Source organism: Carettochelys insculpta, chromosome 13 (genome assembly GCF_033958435.1).
Source record: "Carettochelys insculpta isolate YL-2023 chromosome 13, ASM3395843v1, whole genome shotgun sequence".
In the NCBI taxonomy this organism is placed as follows: Eukaryota; Metazoa; Chordata; order Testudines; family Carettochelyidae; genus Carettochelys; species Carettochelys insculpta.
Window position 1 is genome coordinate 2,532,099 of NC_134149.1, and position 26,579 is coordinate 2,558,677.

At 42.5% G+C, this 26,579-nt stretch overlaps 1 protein-coding gene across 3 annotated transcripts in view; it reads left to right on the forward strand.

The window, feature by feature from the left end:
• Positions 1-22,736, forward strand: part of PLS3 (plastin 3) — an 85,532-nt gene extending 62,796 nt beyond the window's left edge. For all 3 annotated transcript variants that reach the window (XM_075007499.1, XM_075007496.1, XM_075007498.1), the window contains exons 4-17: positions 2,366-2,529; positions 6,643-6,772; positions 7,393-7,525; positions 9,821-9,902; positions 10,412-10,577; positions 12,629-12,771; positions 14,653-14,748; positions 15,296-15,491; positions 16,276-16,354; positions 17,463-17,577; positions 17,717-17,850; positions 19,890-20,013; positions 20,398-20,522; positions 21,456-22,736. In XM_075007499.1, the coding sequence (XP_074863600.1) occupies positions 2,366-2,529; positions 6,643-6,772; positions 7,393-7,525; positions 9,821-9,902; positions 10,412-10,577; positions 12,629-12,771; positions 14,653-14,748; positions 15,296-15,491; positions 16,276-16,354; positions 17,463-17,577; positions 17,717-17,850; positions 19,890-20,013; positions 20,398-20,522; positions 21,456-21,588 (1,820 nt within the window). In that variant the 3' untranslated portion in view covers positions 21,589-22,736. The remainder of the gene's footprint in view (positions 1-2,365; positions 2,530-6,642; positions 6,773-7,392; positions 7,526-9,820; positions 9,903-10,411; positions 10,578-12,628; positions 12,772-14,652; positions 14,749-15,295; positions 15,492-16,275; positions 16,355-17,462; positions 17,578-17,716; positions 17,851-19,889; positions 20,014-20,397; positions 20,523-21,455) is intronic.
• Positions 22,737-26,579: the final 3,843 nt, after the last annotated feature.

Consider the following 26,579-nt stretch of genomic DNA (forward strand, 5'->3'; position numbering starts at 1 on the left):
TTCTGTAGCTACACCTGGGTTGCATATCTAGTTTTTAAGTGAGGTGTCAGAAATAAATGAGGAATAGAAATAAGTCCTGTCCTCCTGTCTTGGCTAGCATACGTGTATTTAAAGCTGCAAGCAGGCAGATTTTAGTGTACTTGGTAAAAAAGGATTGGTAGTCATGACTTGGACAGATGTTCACTTTAGAGTCAACAAAATTCTGCACGGATGTCTCTGGGCGTATCTGACTGGCTTGGCATAACTGCAGAAGTTTCTGGGGGATCAGGATAACCCAAACGCCTAAGATTTGCAGAGCTCTTTGGGGGGAAATTGAAGTAGCACTTAAGGTCAGAGCTGGCCTTCTGCACAGGAGTAAATTGCCTCCTTCATGCATTTTGCATTTTTGTTGGCTTCTAGACGGTGAAAGGATCTGCATTAAGGAGCTAGTCTGTGCAATAGACATTTTAATGAAAGGAGCTGTGATTTATCTCCAAGGGAAATAGTTTGCTGATGACATCTGACTGCTGTGTTTAATAAAGCGTGCTTTGTAAGCGTATATTTTTGGAAGAAAGTTCTAAAATAAAAGGCCGACAGCAATGTTTTTCACTAAAATTACTCTGGTCAAATCACATTGTATTTTGTCAGCATTACTGTAAGTGCTGCAGTTGCATATAGGATTTTAATCTTTTAGTAATCCACCTGGGAATATTTTTGATTGTAATGCATTTTAAGGAACAATTTAGGAGTGACTACTGCAGTGGTTCTCAAATGTGGGATTCCTCAGGGGACCATGAGGTCATTACATGGGGGACCGGATGAAAGGGTAGAGAGAGCAACCTATCAACCTCCACCCCCGAACTCTGCTTTACATTCAGTACTTATAGTGCTGTTAAATATATTAAAAATATACAAATATTTTCACTTTAAAACGAAATAAATCCATCCTTGGCAGGGGTGCTCTAGCCCAGCTCCCTCTCACCCCACACCCTGACCCATTTAATCAGTTAACCAGTTAAACCTAGGATTTAACCAGTTAACTTATTAAGTAGGATTTTACATCCCTAACTGAACTATGGGGTTGTACTGTCATGCCATGGACACCTGCCACTAACCCATTTACATTTCATTTTCACATGAACATTTTTTTATGAGCTTACTAAAATGTTTTAAAATACCACCTGGAAACAAGGAATTTCTTTACTGGGACGCTTGCTAGGCAAGATCTAATTCGGCTTGCAGTGGTGTTAATTTAACTAAAATTTAGGACATGAATCAGGCTTTTCAAATATTTAGCTTTACCGATAGTGCCGGCTATAGCAACCCTATGTGTTTTATCTGGAAGACTGCTCTTCCAGCACAGCCATGAGGGGTATTGGGTTCCCTGACAGAGCAAAGAGTGTCACCTCCTGACTCACCCTCCATTGCTCCTTCCTGTACACTGGATCTCTCAGGAGTACTCTCACTAGGTATTAGTAAACCCAGCCCCTGCAGGATGAGGACCTTTCAGTATGGAAGGATTCAGCTTCAAGTGGGCATGTCGTCATAGGATAAGCACTGAGCAAAAGCAGCCCTGCATTCCTGTGCCCCACAACATGCAGAGTACGGGGGAAGAGAGGGTAATCCAGGTCCCAAGGGATGGAGACCATTCTACAAAGGCTGTTGTCACTAGTGACACCACAACAGCACTGCCACCTGGGACAGTGTAGGCTGTTTGCTGCCCCTGGGGACAAGGCAGGCTATAGAATCAGAGATGCTGCTGCCTATGTCAAATCAGTAGCTGAAATGAATTCCTTCTCCAGTGCTGTCCATCAGCTTCCTCAGTAGCAACAGAGTCACTTAACATCCAAGAAACTGAGGAACCACCTGATTAACATCCGCAGGCACTCTCTGGAGCAACTAAGGGCCATGGTCCCAGAGAAATGGCTAAGGTCTCCATGTCACCTAGAGGCAGCAGCTCTAGTATGAGAGTGAAACACCTGTCTCCATCTGTCTTCTGCATCTCAAGTACAGAAGTTAAAGAAGACTGCCCTAATTCTTTGCCTTGACAGCTCTGCAGATAGTCACATTAGCGGTGTACTGGCAATCCTACCTCTCCCTGAGGTAGCAGGTCTGCCACAGAAGCCGCGGCTTGGAGCACCTCAGGCTCACACAGAGATTTTCATCTGGATTCAGCCAAATGTATCTGTGGTAGTCAGTATCATTGCATCTCTGTGCCTTGCAGAAATACTAAAGAAATGGGTGGGTCCCTTTGGGTTATTCACATTTCAGAAAAGCATGTTGGGGCCTTGGGAGTTAATTTTAATGTGTGGTCAGAGGAATGTACTTTCAGGAGGACTAACTTGTTTTTACAATTGTCTCCTTGTCCTTCCCCTTTTATCTAAAGACCTCAACAGCAATGGATTCATTTGTGATTATGAGCTGCATGAGCTCTTCAAGGAAGCTAATCTGCCTCTCCCAGGATACAAAGTGAGAGAGATCATTCAGAAGCTTATGATTGACAGTGACAAGAACAAAGATGGCAAGATTAGCTTTGAGGAATTTGTGTTTGTAAGTATGTTTCTTCATTTTCCTCCAATTGTGCTAACTATATTTTTGCTGTAGGTTTTGTACCCCTAGTGACAAGTACACAGTCTGAGCTATCTTAGATCAAGTCTAATAATGGGTGTAACTGCTCCTCCTCACTCCATTCACCCTGATCAGACTGACTATTTTGTAATAGGGCTTGATTAGTTTTGATAGAAGTAAAAAGTGCTTCTAGAAAGACCGTGTGTCAATATGCTCAGCCTTTTCTACCAAGTACTGGCCATCCTAGGGGGGAAAAGCAGGGTTACTGTTTCGGGGGAAAAGGGACCAGAGAATGTCTCAATTTTACTATTAAGCCTCAGAAGCTGAAGGGTCATTCCTCTCTAAGGTGACTTGTTTTCTGAGTAGAGGCAAAGGTTCTTTCAAAATCTCAGAAGGTGCTGACTTGAAATCGACTTGATCTTTCCAAACACTTCAGATCCCCAACCCAAGCCACAACTGATGTGATGGGATTTATGCATTCATGCCACTTTGCAGCTCACTGAGGCCTGGCCTTCCCTAGAAAATCAGGTCATCAAAACAATGTTGGTTGGTGGCATGAAAAATCCACACCTGCATTTTGTAGGCAAGGTGATGTAATCTGGATCTGGACATCAGAAGAGTTCTTCCATTGACCTAAACACTGTGTCTGTATGGGAAGTGGATTATTTACGCCCATAGGAGAACACCTAAGGTGACAGGAGGGAATGTCTAAAGTGAAGCACAACAGCAGTGGAGATTGCTGCTATAGCATTTAAGTAGAGATGAATTCTGTCCTAGTTTTCTGGGTTGTGGTTAGCTAATGCTTGGTGAGATTAGAAGAAAAATAAAGTTTATCATCTCTTTAGGGTAAATTAATTGGGAATCTTTTTTACAAAAGAGGGTGGGAGAGGGGTGTATAAGGAACAATTGGGGATTAGTTCTAGGTGTTGGTCAGATTAATATGACTTTCATAGTTGGCCTGCTTTCTCCTTTTAAGAAGGAGTGCGGAAGAGATGATCTGGAAGAGAATTCTAAACTCTGCCTTTGGATTTTCAAACCGAATCAGAAGAAGTCTGGTATTTCTGGCAAAAGGCTTACGGTTTTCTTAGAAAGAGAGATTAATGCAGCCCTGTAGCCCCTTTGCACTCTGACAATGATATTTTTACAACAATGCTATGGAATGTGTGATGTGATGAGGACACCAGTCTTTATGTGCAACTTTTCTTGATTTCTTTCACTTAGCTTCACCTTTTTATTCCTTTAGTTGTTTTCAGACCCTCTGAACTCTTGAGTTCGGAGCTGAATAGTAAGTTGGAATTCATTTGTAGTTTGTGAGCACTTGCATGTTGGGTGCATGTTTCAAATGCCAGTTTGCACTGGTTCATAATTCTAACTTGCACTAGAACACAGCTTAAAAGATTTTCATAAGTGAAACATTCAACATTCTGGAAAAATGCAAAGGTTGTATGTTAATAGTAAGATCTCTTACCAGCAACTAACTTCTGTGGGAGAGATGATCAGATTTAGCAACAATTCTCTTAACAACTTTATTTATAAAAGTGCAGCAAGAGTGGATGTTGCAGCTTCAATGTGATTACTTGAATAAATAATATGACGGAAGAGTTATCTGGGGTTGACCAAGATTGTATTGCCATAAAGTGGCCTTAAAATGCAGGGTTGGTGAGCTATGTTCATTTCAATAACTTCAACAAATAGGTAAAGGAGCAGCTTGCTAGCTGGTTATGAAAAATAAAACAAAAACCTGGGTAGTTAATTGAAATGCAAGTAGTTCATCTGGTAAATAGTTTGTCACTTTTCCAAATGGGAGAATGGTCATTGAAAGAATGCCATCTGAAGGGTAGCTCTTACAAAAGAGGATTTAAAAGGGCTGGTTTAAACAGTCTTAACACATACTTAACTGCACATAACTGCAGGTTTCCAAATCTGTAATAAAGAGAAGTGTGGCAGAAAACCACTTTAGAGGTGAGAGTGATGGGTGGGGTAGAGGCAGTGTTACTTACTGCTACCTTTGTGCTATTCCATCCTGGTGGCATCAGGGGCTGGTTCAAAATGGTGTCTAATGTGTTGCTGACTGGCGATATCTCCTATGTTGTGGATTTTAAGGCATAGGGAATGGGTAGCTCAGAGCTAGCTGTAGAGACTCTGCTCCTGGGGGGCATCCCACCACTGGCAGAAACTTTGCTGCCTGGTTAAGACAGGTTTATAGTTCTGCAACCAGTGCTACAGTGAAAGAAAACATTGAAAACATGTGGAGTCACCAAACGAGTGCTCAGTCCTGCCTGTGACAGAGCCCCAAGGCAGTCTACCAGCTTGTACCAAAGCGTTCAACTATAGGTTGTACCAGTAAAATGTAGGATAGCTGAGACAGGAAAGGAACAGAGAAGTTACAATGAGAGAATAATGTGCACTGGGGGCAGGAAGGCGCTTGAGCACTACACACCGCAATCAGGGCAGTAATCAAGGGTCCCATGAGAATCTCAAGGCAGGGACTCTAGCACTGTGTGAATTTATCTGACATCTATCAGTAATGAGAGCATGACAGAAAAGGATGTAGATGCACCTCACTGAGGACAGAAGTCAGTCCCTTCAGAAAGGTGAAAGTCGATTTGTGAATGGTTGGGTTAGAGGGATGTTCTGACGCAGTGCAGTGCCTCTTGCTAAACTGCACTCTCCTATCTTTTGTTGCCCCTCTCCAAGCATCGCAGCCTGAGGGCTTTTAGAAGGGTGCTCCATGACCCGTGTTCTTCTCAGACTGACGTTACTCCAGCTCTCAGGGACTTGCATTCAGTCTGCACGCAAATGCTGGGTTAGTAATGCTGCTGTTCCAGCTTGGGGTGTGCAATTGTGCCACACTGGGAACAAAGCCTGAATGTTACAAGAAAAGGGGTTTATTTTCAGTGACTCAGTGCCAAGTGATTCCTTTTCCCAAGAGAAACAGAGCGAGCAGTATTACTGCTGGGACGAGGGGGAAATGCGTGTACCTGGTCACTGTATAAAGAGAAGGCGGCACCATGCATTTTAAATGCACTAGGAATAGAGGAAAAGCTGTCCTGCATGGAGAGTATTTGTTTGTGGAGCAGAAGTTGGAGTTAAAAGCTCTTGGGTGCTTTTTTCCAGTAGGATGTGGCAGCTGGGAATCTTTGAGTAAGAGTGCAGAAAAGCTTGACAACTGTCTGGACTCCAAGAGGCTGACTGAGCTCTGACTTAGGCAGATATTTCATGGAAGAAGCAAGGTGTGATGCAGAGATTGCTGTCAGCCCAGATGGAGGAGGAAATAGGGCTGGGGCTCAGCAGGAAGTAGCAAGAGGAAAGCAACGTGGTGAGCTCTTGGAGATGTGGACTACTGATTAGGTTAAGATAGTTATAGGTAGCAGTACTGTGGAGGTTTGGCAAGGGGGATTTCTTGACGTCTAACTAGTTGAGCATTTTCTGTTCTACTAATCATCTGGCTCAGTAGACAATGAATTAATATCCATAAAGAAATCCCAGCATGAAGTTTTCCATGCTGAAGAGTGTCTCTTATACTCAAACACAAAGCGTGTATTGATTTGGTTTTTTGAAAAATTTAAATAACTATAACTTAATATGATTGGAAAGGGATTGTTTCAGTCCACCTTAGAGATGTGATTATTTCACACTTGCACACATGCTTTACCAAACTGTGTTTTTGTCTTCTGTGGGATGTGGACAAAGTCACAGCTGTACAAACTAAAGACATCCACATGAGCTGTCATGCTTACACAAACTAGTTAAAATTGTGCAACAGCTTTCTGAATTTTTTGCTCACATGAAGACTGCATGTGTACTTGCTTTTAGACTGTAGAATTTTTAGCATGTCTGGTGGCCTCTTGAAGCATAAAATAATACGTGTATGCAAGTTACTGGCTTCTGAAGACTTCCATTTGAGCAGGTGTTTGTACTACTTGATTAAATCTAATGGAACAACATTGTTTTCCTCCACAGTGAATTGTAATCCAGCAATATTGGGCTAGACCTTTCTTGTGTTTACTGATTATGCTACAAAGTTTCTTTAAACATGGGTTTTCCAGTTTATAAAAATAAACATTTGTCTAAACAAAAATTTTTGAACTGTAGATTTTCCAAGAGCTGAAAAGCAGTGATATTGCTAAAACTTTCAGAAAAGCCATTAACAGGAAAGAAGGAATTTGTGCTATTGGTGGAACATCAGAACTCTCCAGTGAAGGCACACAACACTCTTATTCAGGTATTACTCTGACTTTTGAATGCTTTCTTGAGTAAATAGATCAAATTCTAAAACTAACTAGTTTAATGAACAGAAAACTATCTCATACTTTTTTCCTGAATGGTCAAATTGAAACAAGAACAAGGCTAAATATCAAGTGGTGGTAGATTTGGCTCTGTATAAGCTGAGTGCTGGAGTATGTCCACATTCCGGTTTAGATTTGTTGTGTGAGAGTTTTCAGGTAATTGAGGCAGTTGTATTGCATTTGACTGTGGTTAGCTGGGTGAGTGACTTGTACTATACAAATTCCTCTAATGCAGAAGACAAAAAGCTCTGAATTTCACCTTTGTGACCAATCAGTGCTTAATTTATAACAGAGGTGCAGAGGCTCAAGCAATTAGATATCGGAGCTCATGTTTTTTTACATTCATAATTTATGCAGGAAGCGTGGAGGTGCTAAGACTGTGAACTGCCAGACCTAGGCCCAGAGTGCCAGGGCATTAGTCCTGGGAAGCCCTGGCAAAAGATAAAGCACTATGACCAACAAAATGAAAATGTAGTGCAATAAGTATGGTGGCCTGTTCAAATGTGTACTATACTGTAATAAGCCAGTGTTTGTTTTACAATTGTACTCATTTTAGAGGAAGAAAAGTATGCCTTTGTAAACTGGATAAACAAAGCTTTGGAAAATGATCCTGACTGCAGGCATGTTATTCCAATGAACCCAAACACAGATGACCTGTTCAAAGCTGTTGGAGATGGGATTGTACTCTGGTAAGTTGTAAGTCTGTTCCCTGCAGTAGTCCTGTCATTAAGACTTGGCTCTTAATTTAGGCTGCTTTTCTGAATATGTTTGGCTAGAATTCTTTGTCCATGTGACAAAAGGGGAATGCAGTCACTTCAGCCTTCTTGTCCAAGCTTGTGCTTTTGCCTTGCTAGCTGTTGATGTGGGGAAACGGGTGTAAATATCTGTGGGCACACATTTCTTTTTGGATTTGAAGTGTAAATTCTCTCTGCTCCTACCCGTCCCGTGCCATAGGCTTGGATAGCGTAGCAAAATATACTTTGGCACAGATTCATCTTGTTACACATGGTGACTCTGGAAAAGTCTGTTTGACAAGAAGCCAGCCGGCTGCCTTTGTGGGCGCTCAGAAACGCGTGACAGTGAACTGTGGAAGGACGTTTTGACCTCCGTCCAGTTTCCTTAAGTCCCAGCATCTCAAAGCACTATCTTGTCCCTTGATGGAAGCTTCAGTAGCAGCTACAAATGTGTCTAGCAATAGGTTCTCCTGGATCAGGCTCTGGGACAGCGATGGGCAGCCTAGACTAGGCTAGGCCGTGTGAGTGGCCTTCCTTTATCCCAGTGGGCTGCAAGATGGTCATAACTAAGGCAATCGCCTAGGATAGGGTAGTTTTGTTAACTGAGGTTGCATGCTTTGAATTTCCTGGGTATGCTGATTGAATCATAGCAGTGCTTTGATTGGACACAGAGGAGTGGCCAAGTATCGGAGAGAGAGCTCTGTTAGTGTGTATCTTCGAGAACAATAAGTAGTCCTGTGGCACCTTTATAGACTAACAGATATTTTGGAGCATAAGCTTTCGTGGGCAAAGGCACCTCACTTCACCTGTCCTGGCTTTGTGTAGGTATCACTTTAGTAATACTGGTATGAAAAAAGACAGATAAAAACTAGCAGAATCTGACAGCCTCGCACTTGAGCAACAGTAAACAAAACGTCTCATGGACAGTACATAGAACCCTGATGGGCTGCATGTGTGTCTCGGGCCACAGGTCACCTGTCAGTGCTCTAGGACAAAAGTGCGGCCCATTCATAGGGAAACTTGCTGAGCTGTTCGCTGCAGAATTTGGAGTCCACTCTCCAGGGTCATCAAACAGCCTGAAGTTTTAGTCTTCAGAAACGGCTTTCAAATCTAAAAACAATGTGAAATCCTGGAGCCATATGGTATTCCAGCAGCACTGTACCAAAAGGCTGAAACTGCTTTTTTCACTGTGATGTCTTTACCTGCCTTGTTTTGACACCTGTCCCTTCTCCCTGCCCTCGCATCCCCTGCCATAGGCTTGGATAGCGTAGGAAAATGTAGTTTAGCACAGACTCATCTTGTTACACATAGGCTGTGTCTACACTAGCCAAAAACTTTGAAATTGCCATGCAAATGGCCATTTCAAAGTTTACTAATGAAGCGCTAAAATACATATTCAGTACCTCATTAGCATGCGGGCGGCCGTGGCACTTCGAAATTGATGCGGCTCGTCCAGACAGGGCTCCTTTTCCTTTTCCTTTCCTAGGAATAAAGGGAATTTGAAGTAGCTGGGGTCCTTTCGAAAACGAGCCCTGTCTGGGCGAGCCGCATCAATTTCGAAGTGCCGCAGCCGCCCGCGTGCTAATGAGGCGCTGAATGTGTATTTCAGCGCTTCATTAGTAAACTTCAAAATGGCCATTTGCATGGCCATTTCGAAGTTTTTGGCAAGTGTAGACGTAGCCAAAGTGACTTGTGGAAAAGTAGTCCAAGTAGGACTAACCTGATTGGGGAATTTAATTTACATTGTAAAGCAAAAAAACTTTCAAATCATCTTGCCAATAGATACACGAAGCATTACTCCTTGTCCTGAGTAGAGCAGTATTGCATGCATGCATTCAGTTCACATGCTCTCTCCTCCTAATCCTTGCACTGTCTGAGTTTTTGTTTTGGATTTCATGTTTAGTATTGTCAAGGCCTCTCCCTTCTAAGCCTGCTGACACACAAACACGGTTAAACTGAAAGAGAAAAAATGTTCACCTTTAGAATCTACAGCGGAACAATGGCTCTTCACTGCTAGGTAGTGTTATGAATAATTCAAGTGTTTGTACTCAAGCAACTGATCTAGCTCACTGGTGGCTGTAACTGTGTTTAAAGTTTCATCAGGCTTAACTGTTACAAATACAATCTTGATGTTGTAAATATAAACCTTGTATTTTAAACAGCTGAGTACCAAGTGTCTGATTACACCTTATTGTATCTTGTGTTGGGATAAAACACTTAATTGTGTGTGCATGTTTTTGTCTTTGTCAGTAAAATGATCAATCTTTCTGTTCCTGATACAATTGATGAAAGAGCAATCAACAAGAAAAAGCTCACACCATTTATAATTCAGGTATGGTATAATATTCTTGCATTACCTCTAACAAAGATGAAAATATTGCAGGGCTTGTGAAGGGAGTTTAGTACAGTGACCCATGGAATTAATTCAGAACTCTGATCCAGAGCACAGATCAGTTTTAATTGTGTTTAATAATTTAAAACAATCTCTGTGGTTCCTGTTCTTAGCACAAAGGATAATGTTCTGTAAATATTCGTAAGGGCTGGAGCAATGATTAATGCCAAAACCTGCCAAGGGTCTCCTTTACAGACTCTATTAAAACTGAAATGCTTAGCAATCTTTGCATCTCTGGGTTTACCTCCCTATTATCAGAAGGGAGACAATAGGTGTGCATGTATATTTGTATCAGAATACAGGACGTAGTAAATTGGGTATTGCAAAATGTATCAAACTGTGTACCTGTCTGCACCTAAACATTTTAATGAACACTTCGATTTTCCAGTCCTAATCTTGTTGATGCCACTAGATGTGACTCAGATTTCATTTAGCTTTATTGTTTACAGGAAAATTTGAATTTGGCATTGAATTCTGCCTCTGCCATTGGGTGTCATGTTGTCAATATTGGAGCAGAGGATTTGAGGGAAGGGAAACCACATCTGGTACTGGGGCTTCTCTGGCAGATAATTAAGATTGGCTTGTTTGCTGACATCGAACTCAGCAGAAATGAAGGTAACAGATGATTGCTTATCCTTAATCAAGCCTAACCTTAGGGTGATCAGGTGGCAAAGTGACGAAGCCCATAATATTGAGACATGTGCTCACCCCATGTGCATGGCTAGGGCTCCGAGGGCAGGAAGGATTTCCAGGTGCTGGCTGTCGCCCGCCCGGAGGAAGTCTCTCCCGGCAACTTAAGATTTTTGTGGGCTTGCTGCCACTGGCAGGAAGTCTCTCACAGTGGCTTAGATTTCAGGGTTCTGCTGCCACCTGGTGGGGACTGCTTCAGCTGCCACCCCCCCCCAATATTTTGGGGGCTTGCTGCTACTTAGGGGACCATTTCAACTGGCTCTGCAGCCATGGTCCCCACACCTCCCCACCGAAAACGATTTTCAGGGACCATGTCAACTGATCCATCATCCTCTTATCTCTTAACTTGGGATGAAGGGGTCCGGCACCCTGACAGTTCTGCAGGGTTGTCCCTCCCACCTGAGCACAACTGCTTCTTGAAATTGGTGAACCCTATCCCCCATGTTGGGCAACTCTGTATACTGTAGTGGGGAGCCAAAAACCTTTTCTATCATCTTTCTTCCAACTCTGGCTCCCTTAAAACAGGGAAAAGTGGGTGGAGGGCCAGTTGAGGAGACACAGACTGCTGGATGATCCCAGGGCACAGAAGCTGTGCAATGGACGGGGAAGCCAAAAACCCAGCCTCACAAAATCTCTTTTTTCCAAACCTTTACTATCCTGCTCTTTCTTCAAGTTTTGCATTCTTCCTGTTCTATTTTCAGGGATCATATGTAATCAAGGCAACAGGGACAGTGGCTAGAGTGCCAATTGAGAAGACTCAGATACCTGCTGCTTTTTGTCAAATCTTTGATAATTCAGTTACAGCTACAACTATAAAAAACAATTCACTTACAGAAGCAAGAGATTTCAATTAATTTGGTGATCTTTGTTGGTGCTGTACTTTTCTTTCCTTCCTCCTGGAAAAATGGCCATCTGCTTTCCATGGGAGGGGACTGAGGGCAATGCCGTGTGGGAGGACAATATCACATACCCCCAACCATTTGTGGGGCATTTTTTTCCCATGCTGCACCAGCAAAAATACATAGAATGCTACAAGACTGGGGGAACTGTCGAGTAAGCTCCCACAATGCACTGTTGCAGCAGTTGATGTTTGACAATTGAGTGTGGCAGCAATAAGTCGACTTTGTGGGAAGCCTGTGGGGAGGTGAGGATACTCAAATATGAATTTATAAAACAGTGTTACGAAATCAATTTTAATAAATTTGAATTTATCTCAGTGTAGCTGTAGCCTAAGACTTAAAATTACTCATTTCATATGCATTGCTCAACCTGGCTGACAGAGGTGATGGGTTGGGAGACAGGGAGAGGCATGTGGAGTCATATGACCCTGTAGATTTGCAGCTTGATTAGTACTGTGCATACTCACATGGACTGAGCATGCTGAGTAATGTTGGTGAAGCTGAATGCTCTCTCTCTTTCTGTACCCTCTTCCTCTGCAAGCCTGAGTCAATTTCACTGGTCTTTTCTCTCAGTAGCGGGTCCTGCATGCTGCATTCTTCTTATCCAGCCAATCTGTTCTTTACTTTCCCTTCTCCTTCTGCAAAGAGACCTCTCATTCTGGTCATTTTGATTATGGAGAGCCTGCTTTGGGCTCTTGGCTTGAGAAGCCTGCAACCCTTTCTGGAGTAGGCCTGACTGGGCTGGATAACATGCACAGGAGTGTGTGTGCATTTCAGATTCAGCAGAGGTGACAAGGTTTTCTTGAAATGGGTACATCTGGAGCTAAATCGGCACAAGCATGTACGAACATGTTATATGAGCAACGATAACTTCTGGCTGGGAACGGGGGCACTGCTAAATATCTATATGTCATTAATTATTGGACGAAAAATTTTAATATGGCCACTCTTCCCCCGCTCCCCCCCCAAAAAAAAGGCTTGGGCAAAATATTTTTCATCCTGTTCTAACTAGATTGAAACAAGGGCTCTTTTTAAACAAATACTGTCCTGTATTTATGCATGTCTGTTTTATTTTAGCTTTGGCTGCCTTACTTCGTGATGGAGAGACTTTGGAGGACCTTATGAAATTGTCCCCGGAAGAGCTGCTTCTAAGATGGGCAAACTTCCATTTGGAAAATGCAGGGTGGCAAAAAATCAATAATTTCAGCTCTGACATCAAGGTGATTGGAGTTTTACTTCTGGGAGGAGCAGCTGGGTGTACCTGGAGGGGAGTTTGTGTGCGGTCAGTTGAGGCACTACTTGCTTCCTTCCTGAATGAGTGTGTAAATTGTTAGCTGGTTAGGCCCTGATCCTGCAAACACACGTGTGTTTATCTTCCCTGCCCTAAGTTCGATGTCAGTGGGACTCACATTGGTCAGTGCAGCATCTGTTAGTGTTTGCAGAATCCGAAGCTGCTCTGCTTCAGCAGATGAGCTAACCCTCTCTGTTTGGACCTGATTACCCAGCTGTAAAACTGAGGCTGGTATGTCTTTGTTGGTTTTGGATGCTTTCATCTTTAAAAGGTACAAATGCCAGTTCAAAAGTCCTTAAGGGGTTTTACTGCATGATCAGCGAAGCATTAAGTAGCTAGAATGCCTTCATGTGACCAAAAGGTGGGTTCTCAGGACCATTCTCTTCAGGTCTATGAGAAGCACTGGCTCAGAGCTAATCCAAAACATGGAGAAACTTTTCACAAAATGTTTTGACAAGTTCTGCATTGGAGAGCTTGTTAATTGAATGAAAATGATAACACAGGCTGAGTAGCTGCAAAGAAATGAAGGCTTGTGTTCTTCACATGGGACCTGGTGGAAAGGGAGGAAGGTGAAAGCAGATATGCTTCTTAGAAGGCAAAAATGGGCTCCTTCCCTCAACCCGGATATCAGTGGCTGATTTTGTGACTGCTGTCCTGCTAGCAGCCATCCTGGAAGTGATTTGCTATGAATTTAATATAGCAAGGGCTCCCAGCATGCCTGGAATCCAGTGACAAGCCAATGGTTTATACTTTATTGGGTTAGAAGCAAGATGTTTATGTGACTTCAAATTATTTTAAACATTTTTCTTCCTAGCGGAAGCTTCCTTTCGTGCAGAGAGTAAATTGATATCTAAAGCTGGTCAGAGGCAAAGAGAATGTTGCATAAATTTTTTAACTTTCCCACATCCTGTCCCCCAACTTCAAAATCAGAACAACTCGGCCAAGAACTCTGTTCAGACAGCTCTGCTCAGTACAGATTCCTAGCTTGGTAGGATCTCATGGGACACTTCATGGTCTCAGTAAGGGAAAAGATTTTAGTTGTTCTCCCCCCGCCCTTTCAATCTGTCTTCTTTAAGGAGAGAATAAAAAAAAGCTGAGGTCTGTATGCTCCCTACTTCCTACAAGACGAAAGTGTCTCTAGAGTGGCTGAAACCTTCATGTCAGTACTTGAAACTGGTATTTCGTCTTCGACCTGCTTTAGGAGAAAAATAAAAACCTCATATTGTGTAACTGTGATGGAACAAGAGAAACCAACAGGCTCCATGTATTCAAAATAGCAACAATGATGTCCACTCTTACTGGTTTCCTTTAGTGATGTTGAAGCCCTGCAGAACGATCCCTTTCTGATTTGGGGTGGGGAAGATGTGCCAAAACACCTGAGAAACTATACTGTAACTAGCATCAGACATATGAAGCACCTGAGAGGTCAGTGTAACTGGGCCAGGAAGTAGACCTCTGTAGGCAGTTGTCTAAGACTAGGACCTCCAAATTACTGGGTTTTTTTTTTCTTTTCTGATTGTGGTGGTGTGAAATATTAAATAATGAAAAGTTATTTAAGTGCTGGTTTATGGTTCTAAAACTGGCTTAATATTTCTAACGTTGTTCTTCTTTTCTCTCATGCTTCCGGGAATTCTGCTGTGCTGCTCTTTCCCTCTTTGCTCATTCTTATCTGTCAAGCTCTCTGACTTCAGTAATTCAGTAAAGGTACAGCCCCGAATCAGTGACTTGATTAAGATGAGTCTACGATATAATGTTAATGTGTATTCAGCACCATGTGGGAGAGTTCAATATTCCACTTCATCCATTTCAGGATTCTAGAGCGTATTTCCATCTCCTCAACCAAATTGCACCAAAAGGGCAGAAAGAAGGAGAGCCTCAGATTGATATTAACATGTCTGGGTTCAATGTAAGTATTCCGAAAGTCTATACAGCCTCCATCACACATCCCTGGGGGCTCCTTGTTCTTGTACTGTAAAACTGAGAGCTGGTGTGGACTTTGTAGTCTGCTTATGGCCTCTGGATCACCTCGAGATGGTCAGACTTAGGACGAACAAAGACAGGCAATTCTAGTTTACAATTAAATGATATGTGTAATTAGAGTAAACCAAATCTCTGAGAGTTTAGTTGTATTTTGGTCTGGGGGACATGTGTGAGCATGTTCAATCGCGTACTGTAATTATTATTCTTGCAGGTTACTATAAAACTAGAATCTGGGGCTTTCTAATAAAGTGGGTAAATGGTGACCTGTGCGTCCATAATGCTGTGGCTTATTACTGCAACATTTATTCATTGTTCTCAATCAGTCTAGTTAATAAATGTCCCATGCCTTCCGAAAACAGGTGGACTTGTGTGTTCAGTCCAGCAAAGGCAGAGGTCAGGAAGAAGTTCCTGCTTTTTGTTGTTGAGTGATGTCCTCAGCCTGATGGTAATTCATGCTTCTGTCGTCCCATCAGGAGAAAGATGACTTAAAGAGAGCAGAATACATGCTTCAGCAGGCAGACAGACTAGGTTGCAGGCAGTTTGTTACCCCAGCCGATGTTGTCAGTGGTAATCCTAAACTGAACTTGGCCTTCGTTGCAAACTTGTTCAACAAGTACCCAGCACTTACCAAGCCAGAAAATCAGGACATCGATTGGACACTACTGGAAGGTGATAACAACTTGTTTCCTGTCATGTTTGCAGAAGAAAAATAGCTAATGGGGAAATGTTTGTACCACAAAAGGCTTTTTAGCATTCTTATGAGCCGTTTGGCTTTTAAGAGCGCTAGTAATGAAAGTTTCAACATTTTGGTCTTTCATTTTCAGTGGTGCCATTTATCAGTGGATTTTAGGCATGAAGCATGCGCATTTGACTGACTCTTGTGCATTGGTAAAAGGGGTCAGATACCAGGCTCTGCACTGAAATTTGACCTTAGTCACATGCATTAATCTCTTCCCCTTACCCCCCACCCCTGCACCCTCCCCCCAATGATGTGAGTGCTGAAAAACTGGGAAGGTAGGACCCCTTGTGTAGCTTACTTGTCTGAGATATTGGAATGTTACTTTCAGAGGCATCTCGGCCATTAATGATAAACTCCTTCACTGCTGTGTGTTCTCACTTTGGGTATGACACCTCTTGCAGATGGTACATACCTCATCATCCATTTTTCTGACCTTAAACTCCTTAACTTCTTGTATGCTTGCTAGATTTTTGAACACTGAGAAGAGATGTTCATACCTGTAAGGCAGCTACCTGAATAACTTGATGAATAGCTATGGAAACACCTGTGGTGTTTTTTGTTTTGTTTGTTTGTATTTCCACATTAAATATAAGCTGTCCCATGCAGAACTTTCTGTCCAGGCAGGTGGGATGCTCAATGGCTGAAGGGTGAAATTTCTCTACAAATTGGTAAGAGGTACCAATACAGGCAATATAATGTTGTCTTTTAATGTAGGAGAGACACGTGAAGAAAGAACCTTCCGTAATTGGATGAACTCTCTTGGTGTGAATCCGCATGTGAATCATTTGTACGGGTAGGTCATCTGCATCTTTCTCCTATTAGAGCAGTTGGCTTTTTTTTGAAAGCAACTTCAGTTCTTCATCTACCAAACTCAGGAATCCCTACATTTGAATTATCTAAAATAGGTATTTGAAAATGTTCCGGTCTTTTGATAAGTCCACAGCAGACTCTGGGGAGCTTCAAAAATATCTCTCAAAACTGAGTGAGTGAGCAAAAAAAATACTGATATATAGTGTAATGCACGTTGGCAAACATAATCCCAACTATATAAAATGGGGCCTCAATCATTGGTTACCACTCAGGAAAGAGATCTTGCGTCCACTGTGGATAGTTCTCAGAAGTCATCCAGTCTGTGTGTAGCAGCAGTCAAAGAAGCAAACGGAATGTTGGGAATCGTTAAGAACAGAATGCATAGTAGGACTGAAAATATCATATTGCCTCTCTCTAAATCCATGGTATATCTGCATCTTGATTACTGTCTGTGAATGTGGTCACCTCCTCTGAAAAAGACATATTGGAATTGGAAAAGGTTCAGAAAAGGGCAACAAAAACGGGGTATGGAGTAGCTGCCATATGAGGAGAGAATAAAAAGATTGGGACTTCTCAACTTGGAAAAGGAGATGATTAAGGGGGGATATGTTAGAGGTCTGTAAAACCATGACTGGGGTAGAGAAAGTAGATCAGTGTGATTTAATCCTCCTAGCACGAGAGCTAGGGGTCACTGAATGAAATTAATAAGCAGCAGGTTGAAAACATAAGGCACTCTTTTTCTTCACATAGTGTACAGTCAACCCGTGGCACTCCCTTCCAGAGGATGTTGTAAAGGGCAGGACTTTAACAGGTTTCAAAGAAGAACTAGAGGATAGGTCCACCTATGGCCATTAGCCAGGATACTCAGGAGTGGTGTTCCTGGCCTCTGTTTGCCTGAAGCTGGAAATGGGTGCCAGGGGAGGATGACTTGATTACCTGTTATGTTCATTCCCTCTGTTGCATCTGGCTTTGGCCACTGTCAGAAGACAGGATGCTAAGCAAGGTGAACATTTGGTGTGACCCAGTATGGCTGTTCTTTTGTTGGTGGGCGAAGTTTGATACCAGAACTAACCAAAGCTAATCTTTCCTAGTGACCTGCAAGATGCACTGGTAATATTACAATTATACGAAAAGATCAAAGTTCCTGTTGACTGGAATAAGGTTAACAAGCCACCATATCCCAAGCTTGGTGCCAACATGAAAAAGGTGAGAGCTTCAGGTTACCTTAAGAAAAATAAGCCTTGATTAGAAATGTACTACAAGATTTGGAAGCCTTGTTACACCTAAGTTTCTAAATGTTTTGTTGTTGTTATATATTTTTTGGCTTTTTTTTCTGCACATGTAGCTAGAAAACTGTAATTATGCCGTGGATTTGGGAAAGCATCCAGCCAAATTCTCTCTGGTGGGCATTGGTGGACAGGACCTGAATGATGGAAACCAAACGTTGACACTAGCTCTAGTCTGGCAGCTGATGAGACGGTACAGAGCTTGTTTAAAATACCTAAACTTTGGACATGCAGGATTTGAGTGTAATATAGTACAGCCCACGCTCACTGCTCTCCCTCCCTGCATGGGTAAGACCACAGAGAGAAAGCCAACACAATAGTTCTACGGCTCAGAAATTGAAACAAATTTCAAAGCTTTTTGAAACTTAGAAATTTTTCGTTCTGAAATTGTGGGGGTAAAAAAGTCTCCCCCCGCCCTTTGGTTCTTTTTTAAATCCCTTATGTAGTGGGGGAGGGAAGTGGGAATTTTTTCCCACTAAAATGAAAAACTTGATGACAAATTCTTCACTGAATAGTAAAATCTAGTTAATTGTAATAAATTCTTGGAAAATAGGTTTTCAAAATTAAGCTCTAGATCAGTGGTTCTTAACCTTTACTGCTGCTTGCACGTCTTTGGTTCTCAAAATATAGTCTCGAAACCCTTATCAAAAATCAAAAATGGAGATGGGGGGCCTATCCACTTTTAAATGCATATTACATATATGTAAAATAGTTTTGTTATTAAAAATGTATGAAGTTAATAAATACATAGGTTTGGTGAAACAAAGTAGTTGTACTTACGTGCCTATGCTTAATTTGTGCCTTCAGTGATTTACCTTCTTAAAAAATCTGGCATGTCTTGCACCCCCAGAAAGGGCATTGCACACCCCCAGGGGGTGTGTGCACCCCAGGTTAAGAACCACTGTGCTAATGATAAACTGAAAATAGGCACTGTACAGATAGAATGAGGTCATTGAATAACATTCAGTAATCGAACTGCATCTTCATAAATGACTTAAATATTGTAGTGAGGAGTGTGGTTACAAAATTCCCAGAGAATGCCAGTTTGGAAGGAGGTGCCAGCACTTCCAGGGACAGGATCAGAATTCAGAAGGACTTCAACAAATTAGAGAATTGGTCTGAATTCAGCAAGATGAAGGTCAATAAAGAGAAATGCAAAAGTAGTTGGCTTGGGAAGGGGAAATGGAATGCACAGCTACAAAATGGGGAATTACTGGCTAGAGAGTAATTCTGGAAAGAAGCTGGGGGTTGTATGGATCACAGTTTGAATGAATCAGCAATGTGATAGTTTTGTGAAAAGGCACATGCCATTCTGGGGTGCATGAGGACTTGTTTAAAGTATGTGAGACCTGGGAGGCAGTTATCCTGCTTGGTGTGGCAGCTGTGAGACCTCAGCTGGAGTACTGAGTCCAGTTCTGAGTGCAAAGTGTGGGGAAAAACTGGCACAAATTGGAGGCTATTCAGAGGAGCTTAGGTAACCTGACAGTAAGATTGAGAAGGAATCTTCTAAGTCTTCAACTGTGTTGAGAGCAAAGAGACACAATAGTCCCACCTTCAGTGGACATGGAGAATAAAAAGTAGTGGGCTTAATCTGCAGGAAGGGAGCTGTAGGTTAGGTATTGGAAAGAAATAGCTAATTTTCTGAGTGGCTAAGCACAAGCATTAGGCTTCCAGTAGAGGGCATGGAATTCCCTAGGTTTTTAAACATGGTTAAATACTTGTCAGGGCTGGTTTGGGTTTACTTGGTCATGCCTCAAGTTCAAGGAGCTGGACTACAGCGGGTCTTCTACCCATATGTTTCTGTGATTGGCTCTAAAAAAAATTTGTTTTAATAGTGCAGTGCTTTAGGTGGTGGTTGCCTCTGAAATCACTCCTGTCAATACCAATACAATCCCTAATTTCATCTGAATGGGTGGCAACCACAGATTTTAAAAAGTGGCTAAATAAAGGGCCACCAATTCAGTATTTGTCATGGTCTCACAACTGGTAGAACATATTGAGAAGAAGTTAGACAGCAGAATCTCTCTCTTCGCTCGTGCACCAAAGTTAATGTGGAGCAGAGGCTGAAGTCAGGATTCTGAAAATGGGCTGGCTGTTGTGGGTTGCTTTCTTTTTTTTGGTCAGTAGTCACCCACCCCTATTCTGAATCGCAGACCTCATTGAGACCCTCACTTTCTTCCTGAAACATATGTATCCCGCACCTGTAAGGAACTGTCTCCCACTCCTTCTTAGATATACCCTGAATGTCCTTGAGGATCTTGGGGATGGTCAGAAAGCAAATGATGACATCATAGTAAGCTGGGTGAACAGGACACTGAGAGAAGCTGGCAAGTCAACCTCCATTCAGAGCTTTAAGGTACAGGGCTCTTTTATTCCAGTGGGAGGGTGACTGGCATCTCCTTTGCAGTGTGTTGTGTTAACGTTTTGCCATAGATGTGAGTAACTCATTGCAGACCTTTGAGGGATGTAGGTTGAGATTTGCTGCCTGCAAACTAGTAGTTGTTTGTTTAGCCCATTCTAAGTCTTTCATTGCAGGTCAGCAGAGTAATACTGGTAATACAGCACTGTAGCTGGTTTGGAAAGGAGCCAATGGGAAGTAATTATTAGTAGACAGTAGTAATTCTGTGACCGTCTGAAATACCCTTGGTTTTGTTATCCATTCCACATTCAACTTGGCAATGGTGGAATCAGGAAACAGATTTGTTGAATGCTCACCATATGTCATCATGTATCCTTCTAGGACAAAACTATCAGTTCCAGCTTGGCAGTTGTGGATTTAATTGATGCCATACAGCCTGGTTGTATCAACTATGAGCTTGTAAAGACAGGTGACTTATCAGAAGATGACAAACAGAATAATGCTATGTAAGTGTCTGTAGTGTGCGAATGCTGCAATTTATAGTCAATACGTCCATGCTGCAGATGTTTGAGATCCAAAACCTGGTTCTCAATCTTTTGCCAGACTGGGCCCATCTATGACACTGTCCCATTTAGCTTATAAATGTAGGCTTCTTGTGAGGCTGCCATTTGGAAAGAATATAGACCTGCCTGAGCAGTTCTTAGCAATGTGACCCTCTTTCCATCAGCAGGTAGCCCTCTGAATTGATCAGATTCTCTCCAGTTTGGTTCAGATTTATTCAATAAATATTTGGGTTATATGTCAGTGTTTGATATTTGAACTTTGAAACATGTGGGTCACTAGGGTAAGCTTGTTTCCTGGTGAGAACAACATGAGTGCCCTTCAAAATAATTTTTCAGTGGGAGTAATGAACTTTAAAATTGAAACTTGCTTTCCATAAAGACCAGTAATAATGGTAACATCAAACTTTCTGGTAACATTCCTCCCAGTACTCTGTTTGCTTGAATATTTATAGAAAGCAAATACAGGGAGCATGAACAGAAGAATAAGGAGTTTAGAAACTTAGCTGTTCACAAATAAGGCTTGTATTTATCTCTAAGTGATATTTAATATGTAATAATTCAGGGTATCTGTATTATACTTTATCAACTGTAGAATGGCAGTAGGCTCAAAATGTAGAGCAATGTGCACAGCAAAACTTGCTATTTCTGTATAATAAGGTTATTTTAAAGCTAGTTGTGTGTGCTACATTAAAAACGTATAAAAATAATTCTACTTGCCATATCTAAAGACTCACACCTTGAAACCAAAATTGTGTTGTCAAACTGTATGTTAATAACCATTGATGTTATTTTGCAATGGTTGGTTTGGGGCTAGCAAGTGTTGTAAAAATGGGATTTGAAATGTTCATGTGCTCATTTTTCTTGAATGGTCAATAGGTATGCTGTATCAATGGCCAGAAGAATTGGAGCCAGAGTATATGCTCTTCCAGAGGACCTTGTGGAGGTGAAACCAAAGATGGTTATGACAGTATTTGCCTGTTTGATGGGCAGAGGAATGAAGAAAGTATAAGTTACTTGCACATGCAAAAATTCCAACCTGCCACCCCAACGCATGACTAGCAGATCAGCTGTGTCTGGGAGGAAATGCTGTTGGCCTAAGAACTGTTGAAGTTTCAAGGACTAAGTTTTGCTTTGCAAGACTAGAACATTATCAAAGTTCTCAGGGAGAGGAGTTTTTAAACCAACAGATTTTGCTCTTTTCCCAGAATGGAAGTTAGATTTAAAGTGCTCATGGAAATGCATTCATAGCAGACCAGCATCTTGGAATGCTGCCCTGGACCGATGTCTCAGATATTCAGTGCTTCTCTTCTGTGGGTTGCTAAGGTGGTTGGTGTGAATCTTAAGAGAATCAAATGTCCCTTTCTATCTAAAAGACAGTCTAATTGCATCCTTGTGGTCAAATATTGTGTGTTCTCGGTTTGAGCTTTTATTCCTTGTCTCTGCAACCTAAAGTTATGGAGCATCTGGGATCTATAGCAAAATTTATAAGATTAAATGAGAGAATTTTATTTCCAAAGATCGGTCTTCCTGCAGTATTCTCTCTGCATGGTGCTTTGTATACAAATAGCTATTGTGATTATTTTGCAAATAAAGCATAGTGGGGTTTTTTCTTGCTACCTTTTATTTTAAAGGTATTTCAAGACAGAATATATTTGAAAATACCACCATAAAACTCCAGCTCGCTGGTAGTAATGGACGTCTGATGACATCAAATAACATGCTCATGGCATCATTAAATCTGAGAATCAAAATGAATGCATTTTTGTAGGCATCTTGGTTCAATTGTGTGCACCTAGAAAATAATTTTTACAAATCCTGCATGTAAACCTCTATTACCTTTTTTTAATTTAAAATGCTGTTGGTAAAAAAAACAATAAAATATTGGAGGGTAGTTGTGAGGGGAAGAAGCAAATGTTACAAACAGCAGGGTTAAGTAATCCGAGCTGCAAAGTGCTGAGACAGAAAATTATTTTTTACAAATATACAGTAAGTGGTGTGACCAAAGAAGGAAGGAGCTATACCCATAGGAGTGAATGTACTCTTGCTTTGGCAAGCTGTTTGCTATATTTTGAGATCATACTGCTATTCTGAGCTATTCAAAATGATGTAATATGGTGGCTAAGCATTAGTTGAAATAAAAACGTTTAAATGCAAGCATCTTTTTGCATATTTAATTTGATTCACACTTGTTATTCTTTCCTTATTTCCATCCAATCTTTCACTTCCATGGCTTGAATTTGTGGGATTTCCATGCTAATCCTTTGGCTTGCATTCTGGGGGGGTACCTAAGAAATATTTGTGTAATCTTTCTCCTTTTGTTCAGTAATGTTGGGGAAGGGGGGAAGAAGCATTGATGATGATTTGCTTGATCTCAAATCAGTTATTTTTTGAAAACTTTGTTGGTGATAATGGTGTGTGTTCCTTGTTTAAAGGGGACTTGCAAGGGGAATGCTATTCTGTTCAACGTGAGTGTCGTAATCCACCTTCACCCTCCTATAAAGGGTGCCCAAGATTGTTTTAGAACTCTTGTGTCAGGCTTCCACTCCAGTGTGCCTTCCCAGCATGTGTCCTTCCAGAGATGTCACAGCTACCACTGTATCCTCTTGACTTTAGGGAACTAGTTCAGAGGTCTCACAGTCTGGCTAAATGCTGTTTTGGGATCTAGTAGTACTTCCTCCTAGAGGGCATAATAAGGTCAAATAATAATGAGAGAGAGCCTTTGGTTGGCCATCTATTGTTTGTTAAAACAATGTACGTGCACTCTAACTTCTCAGAGGGGTCGCTGGAAACATTGCCATCACCTGCACGTCCTGCAACATCCAGGAGAAGTGAACCATGCAAGTATTGCGGGACCTTAAAAGGAGGAGGAAATAGGCTTTTCAGCCGAGGCTGGATATCGTTGTAGATCAGGCATTGGCATGTTGATCCACATAACTGGCATGGATGCAAGTTTATTGATAATGTTTGCAAGTTACTTTTGCTGATGCTCTGCACTTAGTGCAGGCTTTCCACAAACCTCGTTAGTGAGGAAGTGAAATCTGTGCCTTAGGAGTGAATTCAGAGTTGATTAACCCTTGTCCAACCTCCACAACGCATAATAAAATCATTCAGGGGGCATGTTGGCTAACTTTTGTTTTATTTGTAAATTAGGTGGCAAAGCTGTTTGCAAGAAGATCTTTGTTCCTGGCCTGGCCAGCATCCCCCATGTCTTAAGTGCACACAGATATGGAGAACTCTGTCTCTTTTAGATTTTGTAAGTTTTCATCCATAGTTAAGATTGCAGGATAGTGTTTGCAGAGTTATGGCAGCACCTGAGGACCTTAGTTTGCTATGGAGCATATTGTGATGTACTAAATATTTCAGTATGGGAAATCAAGGGACAATGCTTTGGAAATTTATGATAGGGAGCAATACTGACATGATGTACTTAATCTGTGATTACATCTTTAATTTACATATGCTCTGATAATGTTTCTAGTTTGTCTATAACAATGGTGTGGTGTCCAGAACAAATTTATCTGCTAGCCAACCTGCCCCTAGAGCCAGGTGTCACCATGCCTCCCTGCCAGGCACCTGCCCCTCTTCCAGCCCACTGCACTCCTCCAGCCAGGCACTGCACACTGCCCCCCACCTGCCTGTGACTTACCAGAGCTGCCGCTGGAGCCAGCCTGCCCCATCGCTGGAGCTGAGACACATGTCCTGCTACAGCTGGAGCCAAGCCACACTGTGCACGCCATGACTGGAGCTGCCCTATGCTAAACCACACTGTTGCATGAGCCAACCCTGTAAGTCATGGGGCGTCACCCAAGCCGCAGGAGGAGCCACCCCTGCCACTGCCACCACACACTTGTCCCACCAAGTAGTGGGGCATGTCCAATGGAGCAGGCACGGGGCGTTCCATGTGTGCGGCTCTAATGAGCCGCTTCACCACACCACAGTGTCCAATTCGCCACATGTGGTGAACACAAGATGTATTGGATACTGCGAGTCCGCAGAATGGCCGTGCTGTCTCGGGGAGGTAGGTGTGCCTTGTCAGGCCTGTTTTCTATGGCAGCGGTTGTGTGGAGTTCTTCCTTTCCTTTCCTTTCCTTTCATATGCATTTATGTATTTATTTTTTGGGGGATTTTCCTCTTCTCTAATACTTGCTTTATATTGTGAGCATTATTGTGTGAACTATCTGATAAAGCTGTCCAAATATTTTCAGATCTTGGCAAAAGATGAAATGTTTTCTGTCTGAATTGTTCAGTTTCTTTAAAGATTTGCAACTACAAGTAGTTGGAAGCTAGGTCTGCACTGACCGTGGAAGATGGAACACTTGTGGCTGATCTGCCAGGGTGTTGTTTTGTGCAGGCGCGAAACAGTGCGTTCCGGGATCAACGTCGACCCCAGAACTCCTTGCAAGCCACAGGCATTAAGGAATGTCAACAGGAGGAGTGCTCCCATCGGCATTCTGCAGTGAGAACAGGGACCGAAGTCGACAGCTGCAAAATCGATTTTGGTATGCAGTTGTCATACCTAAAATTGTCAAGCAGCCGTTGCCATTCCCAGTAAGTGTAGACGTTGCCATCCTCTGTACAGCCACTGTGGAGAGGTGCAAAAGTAGATTAATCTAGGAAGTGTTGTTTGTAGAGTCGTGTTTGTTATGCTTGCTTGGAGCTAGTAATGAGTAAGACTTCGCAGCTCCTCTCTGGAATGATTTGTTGTCATGCTGCTAAGGTCTCCCAGCTAATGTGTTGTGGAGAGGTGGATTTTTCACTTCAGCAAATGCTCATTTCGGAGTAGTAGTGGGTATAAATGCTATCTGACTATTTGGGTGAGCATTCTGTCTCCAGTTTTGCACTTTGAAATGTATCTGTCTTGTCTTTATTTCTTAATTACTGGTTTTCTTGCTGCATTCCTTCTGTTTTTAGATCCCTGCAGTTGTATCCACATGCACAAAGGATAATTTGAGACCTCAGTTTCGCTAAGAGTACCAAATAAACTAATCTTCTGAACTCGCACTGTAGAGCGAATCCCTGCACTGCAGTTAACATCAGCCTGCGTGCTTGGTCAGGTTTGTAATCTGTGTAATGGAGGCAGCAGAGCCATCTTTAAAGGGAAACCGGACAGCTGTTCAAACTGAGACATGTCTGCTTTCAAAGGGCAAAGCAAAGCAGCTCACATGCAGTCAGATGTCTGGCTTCAAAAGTGACAGGTGTCTGTGGGTCTCTGTCTGGCTCACCCATTTGTGAGGTACTTTGGCATGAGTAGTCTTGACCTTTTCTCTCCATTGTGCCTCTGTCCTGGCTTATTTTCCCTGCCTCCTCCAAAAGCCCTTCGGTGCTGTGACCACAGCCTGGCCGCAGGGCCGGGGGAGTTTTGGTAAGCTGCGATGGTGAAGTTGATAAGAACTGCAGCAAAGGCCGAGAAGCCCCATGCTGAATGTAGAACCCAGCCTAAGTGAGGAGGAGCAGCACCGAGAACAGGGAGCTCAGGGTGAAGAGACCGTAGTACTCTAAGGCTTTGCCAAGTGCGCGTGTCCTGCGAATCCTTCCTGCTGAGGTCCAGGCACAGAGCACCCTGTGTCAGTGTTGTGGGAAGTGTGCCTAGGGAGGCTGAGAACCCCAGTCTGGAAGGGGCATGTTCGTAGGAGAGTGAGTCCCAAACCATGAGTCTGTAAAAGGGCTGCTCTCTCCTTACAGCTGTAAGCTGGGAGAGAGCCTGAGTACTCTGCCACTGTCATGAGCAGCTGGTGGTCAGAGGCTTCCAGAGTTTCATTCTCCACAGTGCAATGGAAAGGGATTCCTGGCAGTTACAAAGGTGGAGACCAGGTTTCACCTCCAGTGCTGATGAATGTTACCCTGAACCTCTAAAAGCCATTTCGCAATGAAAGGCCTTGGACTGTCCCAGCTTAAATGGAAGCTAGGAACAGTCTCCCTTTGACTTATTGAAAACATCCTCCTCTTTCAGACAGCTGGGAAGTGACTACACTCCATTAGCAGCTCGAGTTATGTGGCTTT